Here is a 9,939-nt window from a genome sequence, read left to right on the forward strand (position 1 = left end):
AGGGAGACGCAAGAGGGAAGAGATATGGGAACATATGTATATGTATAACTGATTCACTTTGTTATAAAGCAGAAACTAACACACCATTGTAAAGCAATTATACTCCAATAAAGATGTTAAAAAAAACAAAAACAAAAACAAACGGCATGCAACATGCGTGACTGTCCTGGAAAATGAAGTATTGATCCATTTCCTCCCCAAAATTCAAATGTCCTGTTAGATATTTATGTAGGTGAGAGCCCATTTGTAATTCTCTGAGCCCAGAATCTAAGGCTGTTTTGCAAGAATTTTTGCACATTGAATTTTTTTGGAATGAAATTACGGTGTAAATCAAGGAATAATTATATTCTGTTTGGGTTAGAACTTTACCGTTTTGGAAAGCTGTTCACCGTTTTGGAAAATCAGGACACGGATAGCAAGCACTTTAGGTTGTATTTGAATTTGCACACGTAACACACCCATTGGGGCCTGCATTTGTGTTATTTTTTTGTTTGTTTGGGTTTTTTTGCGGTACGCGGGCCTCTCACTGTTGTGGCCTCACCTGTTGCGGAGCACAGGCTCCGGACGCGCAGGCTCAGCGGCCATGGCTCACGGGCCTAGCCGCTCCGCGGCACGTGGGATCTTCCCGGACCGGGACACGAACCCGTGTCCCCTGCATCGGCAGGCGGACTCTCAACCACTGCGCCACCAGGGAAGCCCTCTCCTTTTATATTATAGTTTATTTTTCTTGAAATTTTGTGAGTAGATAGGTTACAATATTTATGAATTTTATTTTTTAGGACAGAAAATATTTATTATAAACAGGAGCACTGGGTTGAAGAGGAGTGAATGTCAAGCTGTTACTTAGTGGGATTTCATGAGGGGCATGAAGAGAGGGGCCATCCCCTTCCTCAGAATTCCATCAAGAATCCCATGTTTCATTGATGTTCATTTCTCTCTAAGCATAGGGACTCACTGTTTCATGGGGAGAGGGGCAGACATATGTATTCCTCCCTATAGAAGTCATTGCAAGGATACAGGGAAATGTGAAGATATGGGACACTGTGCATGTGCCAGCCATTTATACTCTTCTCTGCTCAAAGCCTTGGCTGAAGTGACAGTCACATGTATAACACAAGGTCCCCTTCCCCTTGCTCCAGACACAGTTGATTGGACATGAGATGTGCAAGCCAAGCTAATCCCATAGGCTGGCCAGTGACCTATGAGATGGGTTGGTACAAAATGATTAACTGGATCAATCAGACTCTCTGTTACAAGAATTTTAATTGGGAAATACAGAGAATAAAGCAGTTTATAAATGGAGTTGAAGCTGAAAAGATGCCTTGGGAAAAGTCAAGACTGAAGAGTAGGGCGGGTAGTGGGAGGAGGGATGGGGTAAAGCATATATGAGGAAGCAGAAACTGTGAGTAAATACAAGTGATTGGAGGGAAGGCAGACAGTTCTCTACTTTAAAACGTAAGTTTGTTCCTGAACTTGTCTTTTAAATCCAGATATCAAAGTATTGTGTGATCTACCACACTGCCTGCCTCTCAGATCTCATTTTGTATCTCTCTTCCCTTGTACACCTTTAGCCACACAGCCATTCTTTCAGTTTCTGGAACAAGCCACCCTTCCCTCAATGGCCTGAGCACATGCTGCTCTACCTGAAATACTCTTCTGCAAATCCCCTCCCAACTCTTTGCAAGCACGATTTCTCATCCTACAGATCACAGGTGAAATGCCACCTCCTCAGAGAGGGTTATACTCGTTACTCATGGAGATCCACCTCCCTCCCTTATTCTCGATCACTATACTCTTCATAGCCTTTACCACCATACGTAATTTGAATTTATTTCTTGTCTCATGTCTTTTTCTCCCACAGGTTGTAGACTCCATGATGGCAAAGACCATGTTTGTCTTATTTACCAACACGGTGCCTGGCAAATCGTGGGTGATCAATAAATATTTGTTATATGAGTAAATGAACAAATGAGTATATGTTTTATGGAGATCATGGTTCAGTAGATCTAAGACATGGTTAAAAAAATCCTTAGTTTCCCAACATTTTAGATGCAATTTTCAATGATATATTTCAGCAGTATGTACATGTTCATTAATTTTGCTTCACTTTTTCCTAATTTGAACCCACAGTCCAATGAACATCTGGTTGAGGCTAAGGATCCCCTGAGTTTGGCATGCCTGATGATTTCCATTGTCCCAGTTGTATTAAGCTCATGATTCCAATCCTTCACATCACTAGCATTAGCACTCTATTTTTTCTCTTTTCCATTAATTCAACCAATATTTATCGAATACCTACTGTGTGCCAGGCATTATTCTAGCTACTGAGAATTCAGCAGTGGACAAAACAGACACATTTCTGCTCTTATGGGAAAAATCCCTTACTGATTTGCCTCAATAGAGAATCATGGCTTCTCCCTAAATTCACAAACCAAGAGGCCCTTGGCTGAAGTGGAGACTGGTCCCTTAGAGGAAGGAAGGACTCTGTAACAATGCTACAAGTATATACTGAAAATCTTCCTTCAGGCTAAAGCACCTGTGGCCATCTACCAGGGTGATTTTATACTCGGGAAAGGCAGTGCTGTTTCTCAGTTGACATTAATAACTAGGGACCCAAAATGCCATGTGTCAAAATTGGAGGATGTATGGAGGTCAGATGATACATACATTTTTGGACCAAGAATATCTCACAATTGAACCATTGAATGCCCCTGAACCCTTCGGTGAGTCCACTCCATTTCTGAATGTATAATTAGAATAGATATATTTTGTAGTTGGCAGAATTTCGCATTGGCTCCCTGACCTATGGAGTGAGGGCTACTATTGTAGAAATGGACAAGTGGAAGCCACTGAAACTTTCCCTACATACTAGAGTAGAGAACCAACAGCAATATTGTTTCCCTGCGGAATTGCAGCGATTAGAGCCACCATCAAACACTTGAAGATGCAAGGGTATTGACTCATCACATTCGCATTTTATTTTTCCCATTTGCCCTGTGCAGAAGGTAGATGGAGCTCAGAAAATGACTGAAACGTATCTATATATCTACTTATATCTAGATATCTAGATCTATCTATCATTTATCTATCTCTCTAAACAAAAAATGATTTATTTGCAACGTAGCTCAGTCCTCATCACTTCAATACAGCACAGGAGTAGAAAAGAGTCACACTGCAAGGATGATAGTTAACTAAATTCAGAGACAGAAGTGGTAAATACCTGGACTTCACTCTCTCCTCCAAAAATCTTGCTGAGATCACCCCACTCCTTAAACCAAACGGGAGGCCAAAGGCAGGAGATCCTATTGATGCAGTCCTTCCAGGGGTTCAGACAGCTGGGTGGAGAAAGGTGGGGAATGGAACTGGAAGAACTGGAGGGCAGAGGGAAGGGTCTCCCGGCCTCAGGAGTTGTGGCCCCTTCCTGTAGTTACTAACACCTGGATAACTTCAACTTCATTTTTGGCTTCAAGTGTTCCAACAAATGCGTGACCAATTTCCTGTATTAAATCCCTTTTTTGGGAATACCTACTCTGTTTTTTGTTTTCCTGACCGTACCCTATCTTTAGGTAAAATAAAATATTTATTTTAATGCTCGGGTCTTTGACAGATAACCGTAACGTATATTCAGTGTACCTTTATCACATTCTCATGGGGGGTAATAAACACAATAAAGAAAAAAATATGGTAGATACTGACACATACTGTGGAGAAATTCAAGCCCAAAAGAAGCAAGGGAGAGCAGTTTTTGAAGAAAAATTTAAAATAAGGTATTTAGGAGAAGGCTGCAGTGAGAAGGTGATATTTGAACAGAGACCCAAAAGATGTTAGAAAGAGTTATTCAGAGGATTGGGCATGAGAGTGCCAGTGAGAGGGAACAGCAACTACAAAGGCTGTGAGTTGGTGAAATGGAGCAGGACCCTACGGTCCTTGCCCCCCATGTCTTCAACCTGTCTTTTGTCTGTGGAAAAACTTTAGCCAAAGGATAAGCTTAATCAGAGAAGTGAGAAAATGCAGAAACAAAGGAAAACAGTCCAACAAGACTAAATAATAATAGTTTCATCATTAAGCATAGTCAAGGACCTTTAGTTCCTCCTCAAGGGCTGTAGATAATATTCTGAGCCATATCCTGTGAGCTATCTTGAAAATACTGAAACCCCCCAGTAGCCAGCATCCGAAATAAAATTAACTTTCCTTTCCTCCAAGCTTGCTCTTTATTAGCTGTATTGGCTTTTGAGCGGCGAACAGCCGGACCCCACTTATGGTTACATTTGGACGATACCTGGTGCGTCTGAGGAATAGCAAAGAGGCCAGGATGGCTTGAGTGGAGTGAACCAGTGGAAGGGTAATCGAAGATGAGGTCAGAGAAATAATGGAGTCCAGACTGCGGGGGTGCCTTGTAGGCTATTGTAAGGGCTCTGGCTATACTCTGTGTGAGATGAGAAATCACAGGAGGGTTTTGAGGAGAGGAGAGCCAGAATCACTCTGGTTGCTCTATTGAGAATAGACTGAAAGTGGATAAAGGCAGAAGGAGGGAAATCTGTTGGAGGCCAATGTAACAATCCGGGTCAGAAATGATGGTGGCTTGGACCAGGGTAGTAGCAATGGAAGTGGTGAGAAATGGTTGAAGACTGGATGTGCAGTAAACTGCTATAATGTGACAAGTGGTGTTCCATAAAGGTCAGCAGGTAAAATATGGGTCTCACCATTGAAATGAGGAGTGTCTGTGCAGCTAGCAGGCTGGAGTTCTAGTGTGTGAGGTCCAAATTTGTCTTTGTGATAGCTGGCATATCAAGCCATCATGAGGCGGTGTGGCTTCAGTTTAAATATTGATGGTGAGGATCCTGAGTGAGGGCAGCGGGGGAGTGGGGGGAGTGGAAGGGAAGGACTGGGTGAACCTTCCAGGATATCAGCAGTGGTTCCAGGAGTCTTCCAGTTAGATGGTGCCCAATTACCAAATGGGCAATAGCTATCAGGGAAGATTGGGCTGAAGGAACACCGAAGATTTGGGGTTGATCTGTTGCCTGAAATGGGTTGTCTGCCATTTGTATCTATATTTGCAAAATAACTTTTAACTTGGGAAGTCCTCTAAGATCTAGCCCTTGTCCACCTCTTTGGTTTCATCACATACAATTCAGTTACTCTATCTCTTTTTAAAAATATCTATTTTCCTTTAGCCTTTTTTTTCTCCTAAAAAGCATTGTTCGTTTATTTCTTTATTTACTTTATTGAGGTATAACTGACATATAATAAACTGTACTAATTTAAAGTGTGCAATTTGATGTTTTATCATACATGTGCACCCATATGAAACTATCACCAAAATCAAGATAATGGACATATCCATCATCCCCAAAAGTTTCCTTGTGCATCTTTGTAATCCCTTCTTCATACCACTCCCTGTTTCTCCTCCTCTTGCCCTGTTCTAGTACTGATGTACTTTCACTACATATTAACAGTTTCTAGAGTTTTTTACAAATGGAATACTACAATATATGTTCATTTTTGTCTGTTTCCTTTCACTTGGCATAATTATTTGGAGAATCATCCATAATCATTCATGTTTTTCAGAGTTTCGATAGTTAATTGCTTTTATGGCTGAGTAGGATTCCACTATATGGATACACCACAATTTGTTTATCCATTCACTTGTCAATGGACGTTTGGATTTTTTCCAGTTTTTGGCTACCACAAATAAAGCTGCTGTGAACATTTACTTATAAGTCCTCGTGTAGGCATGTTTTCACTTCTTCTAGGTAAATACCTAGGTGTGGAGTGGTTGGATCCTGTGGTGTTGTTTCCAAATTGTTGTTTCCAAAGGGGTTGTATTACCATTTTACATTCCCACCAGCAGTGTACAATAGCTTCAGCTGCCAACCCTTGTTCCTCATGAGCAATCATTATGGTCAATCGTTTTAGACACTCTGATATGTGTGTAGCAGTATTTTATTGTGATTTTAATGTGCATTTCTCTAATATCTATCCATTTTCTTGTGCCTATTTGTTACATGTGTAACTTTTTTGGTGAAGTGTCAGTTCAAATCTTTTGCTCATTTTGTTATCAGGTTGTTTTGTTTCTTTTTATTGAGTTTTGAGAGTTCTTTACGTCTTCTGAAAAAATGTTTTATAGGATATGTAATTTTCAAATATTTTACTTTCTAGGATTTTTAGCTGATTTAGTTTTTGCTTTTTTTTCTGTTCATAACTTTTATCTCCTTTTAAAAAAGCTTGATTTTATTATATATTGAGAAAGCAAAATAATATTTTAAAAATATATAAAAGTATAAAAAGCAATAAGGCAACAAACATCTCTATAACTACCATCCAGATAAAAAAATAGAATATTAGCATTACCTTTTGCAATTCCTATATTCTTAGAGTAACCATTATCCTATATTTGTGCTTTATTGATATTTTTGTCATCTACGTCTATGTCCCTAATAAAATATTTGTTTATATGTGCACAATTTTGAACAGATTCTGGAAAATATTTTGTTAGTTTTTTGACTGGAATTTCAATGAATTTAGGAAACAATTAGTGTAGGATTGACATCTTTAAGATACTGAGTTATCTAAGTTGTGAAATATTATGTCTCCATTAATTTAGGTTTTTTATAGTGTCTTTCAATAAGGGCTTCTAATTTTCTCCATTAAATTCCTGAACATGTTTTGTTTGAAACATTCACAGTTATCAGGAAGTACTTTTTCTTTTGGTTGTTAACAGTTTGATTATGCTATGCTATTTTGATTTTCTTTGTGTCTATCCTGCTTGGAGTTCCCTAAGTTTCTTGAGTCTGTGGGTTAATGTCTTTCGACAATTTTGGAAATTTTTCAGCCATTATCTTTAAAAAATATTTCTTCCCCATTCTCTCTTTCTTTTTGTTCTGAGACTCCAGCTATATATATGTTAGACCATTTGATATTGTCCCATAAGTTTCTCATGCTCTGTTCTAGTCTGCATTTCTTTTTTCTCTCTGTGCTTTGACTGTATTTCCTATTGATCTGTCTTTGAGTTACTGATTCTTTCTTCTACTATGTTCAGCCTGCTGTCAAGCGTAACCAATAAACCCGTAATTTTAGATTTTGTATTTTTCAGTTTAGAATGCCCAGTTTATTCTTAGAGATTCCATTTGTGATAGACTGATACACCAATGATCCCCAGTGAATCATGCCTGCAGTATTCATGTCCCTGTGCAGTTTTTTTTCCATATTGACCCTGGGTCACATGACTTACTTTGGCCAATAGGACTTAAGAAAACATAATAACAGAAGTTTGATAAATGATTCATATTGGGGCTTACCCTCTTAGACCTAGCCATCATGTTAGAAGCCAAGGTTAACTTCCTTGAAATGGGGAGGCCATATGGAGAGAGATGTAGTTACATCAGTGACCCCAGATGAGAATATCAGAAGAACCACTTAATTAACACACATAATTCTGAGAAATAATGAATAGTTGTTATTTTAATCCACTGAGTTTTAGAGTGCTTTGTAATGCACTGATAGAAAACTGATACACTATTTTTCTGTGTATTGGTTTAAATTATCCTTTCAGTCAATCTTCTCCTTTAATTTCCTTGACATATTTATAATGGTTATTTAAAGGTTGTCTGTTGCTTCTACAACCAAAGATATAAAGAAGGAAACACAATGAGATGGGTAGGAGGGGTGGAGTCATGGTAGAGTCAAGACCCATAGCCCCTGGGGTGGGTGATCCACCAATAGGAGGGTAATTACCACTGCAAGGTTCTCCCCAAGGAGCAAGGGATCTGAGTCTCACATCAGGTTCCCCAGCCCAGCAGTCCTTCATCAGGAACATGAGCCCCCAGAAAGTTTGGCTTTGAAGGCCAGTGGGATTTACTTTTGGGACAGCCAGAGCACTGTGGGAAATAGAGACTCCAGTCTTAAAGTGTACACACAAAATCTCACACACTCTGGGACCTGTGGCAGAAGCAGTAATTTGAAAGGAGCCTGGGTCAGACCCACCTGCTGATCTGAGAGAGCCTCCTGGAGCTCACCCTGGGACACAGACACTGGTGGCAGCCATTTTTGTGAGTTAATCCTAGCATGTGGACACTGGTGCTGGCAAGTGTCATTTTGGAATCCTCCTTCTAGCTCATTAGTTCTTGGAGACCTGGCTCCACCCACTAGCCTTTTGGTACTAGTACTGGGACACCTCAGGTCACGCAACTAGCTGGGCAGGGACACAGCCCCACCCCAGCAGGTCTAACTGCCCTAAGGCTCCCTGAGCCCACAGCTGCCTTGGGACATGGCTCTGTCCATGGACCCAACCCTGCACACCAGTGCACTAGCACTAACCCTAGGACCCCAAGAGCCCTGCAGCCAGAGACCCTGGGATCCTGCTCCACTCACCAGTGGGTGGGCACTAACCCTAGGACCCCAGCCCTGGGACTCCCAGATCCCGCAGACAACAAAATGTTTTTAGTTTTTGTTGTGTTTCCACATAGGTAAAAGGAAAATTTTGGAATTTCAAAGCAGTGATTTATTAGATGATAACGAGGTTCCAGAGATTAATAATATAGCTAAAGATAGCTAATAAGAGTACCATAGAATTACTGAGAACAACCTGAGTTAATCTCTGAAAATGAACACATTTATACCTTAAGGTTCTATCTTAAAAAATTCTAAAAACGTAAGGATCCATAAGCACACCTTTCATTAGCTGCCAGAATGATGATATTATTGTGTGTCATGTAGATTCCAGAAAATTTCACACTTGTGAGAAAGTGAGATAAAATGGCAAATAATGTCTTATTATTATAATGAAAATAGTTTTGACTTAATGGACCATCTATAAGAGGACTTCCTGAGAACCGCTGGATAGACTAACAGGCAAACATAGGGGTCAGCCAGAAGTGTTTATTGACAGAGATTGAGGATCCACTGTGGTCAGACTCAGCGTAGCTTCACCTGCCTTTTGGTGACTTTAGGTTTCAAGGAACTTAAACTTTCCATGGAAGGTGTTTTGGCTGGTACTTGGGCTTCACACAGCACATTTTATTATTTGTGCAGTAAACATAGACCCTTTCCTTCCTGAAACATTTCTGGCGGCATTTGCCATGAAGATTCCAGCATTTTCGGGTGCTACCTGAAAAGAAAGAAGAACAGAGACAGTGTCGGTCCTAAGAAGAGGTAGATTCTGGATTTGAAATGTCTGTAAAAGGATTAAAACAGACGTGATAGAGGGTGCTCAGTTTCCTTTGACTCTGACCCTGGTCCTCTCTTTTGTTCCCTTCTTCTCCCTTTCGAAAAGTTGTGGTAAATTACAAATAACATACAGTTTATCAGTTTAAGTATTTTAAAGCGTACAGTCCAGCGGCATTAATTACACTCACAATGTTGTGCAACCATCATCACCGTCTAGTTCCAGAACTTTTTAATCATCTCAAACAGAAACATTAAGCATTTTCATTTCTCCTCTCCTCATCCCTGAGCAACCACCAATATGCCCTCCTTGCTATAGACTTGCCTAATCTAGATATTTTATGCCAATGGAATCATATAATGTGCAGCATTTTGGGCCTGGCTTCTTTTTACTTAGCATAATATTTTCAGCATTCATCTGTACTGTCTTTTTTAACTAAAAAAATTGAAGTATAGTTGATTTACAATATTGTGTTAGTTTCAGGTGTACAGCACAGTGCTAGATATTCTTTTCAGATTCTATTCCCTTATAGGTTATTACAAAATATTGAGTATAGGGCTTCCCTGGTGGCGCAGTGGTTGAGAGTCCGCCTGCCGATGCAGGGGATGCGGGTTCGTGCCCCGGTCCGGGAAGATCCCACATGCCGCGGAGCGGCTGGGCCTGTGAGCCATGGCCGCTGAGCCTGCGCGTCCGGAGCCTGTGCTCCACAACGGGAGAGGCCACAACAGTGAGAGACCCGCGTACCGCAAAAAAAAAAAAAAAAAAAAAAAAAAAAA

At 40.4% G+C, this 9,939-nt stretch overlaps 1 protein-coding gene across 1 annotated transcript in view; it reads right to left on the reverse strand.

The window, feature by feature from the left end:
* Positions 1-8,960: 8,960 nt before the first annotated feature.
* LOC114893654 (beta-defensin 36-like) overlaps positions 8,961-9,939 on the reverse strand; it is a 17,798-nt gene continuing 16,819 nt past the window's right edge. Inside the window, exon 2 of the mRNA XM_029219310.1 lies at positions 8,961-9,106. Coding sequence (XP_029075143.1) covers positions 8,961-9,106 — 146 coding nt within the window. The remainder of the gene's footprint in view (positions 9,107-9,939) is intronic.

Source organism: Monodon monoceros, unplaced genomic scaffold (assembly GCF_005190385.1).
Source record: "Monodon monoceros isolate NGI ecotype Baffin Bay Population unplaced genomic scaffold, NGI_Narwhal_1 Super_Scaffold_13, whole genome shotgun sequence".
Lineage (NCBI taxonomy): Eukaryota > Metazoa > Chordata > Mammalia > Artiodactyla > Monodontidae > Monodon > Monodon monoceros.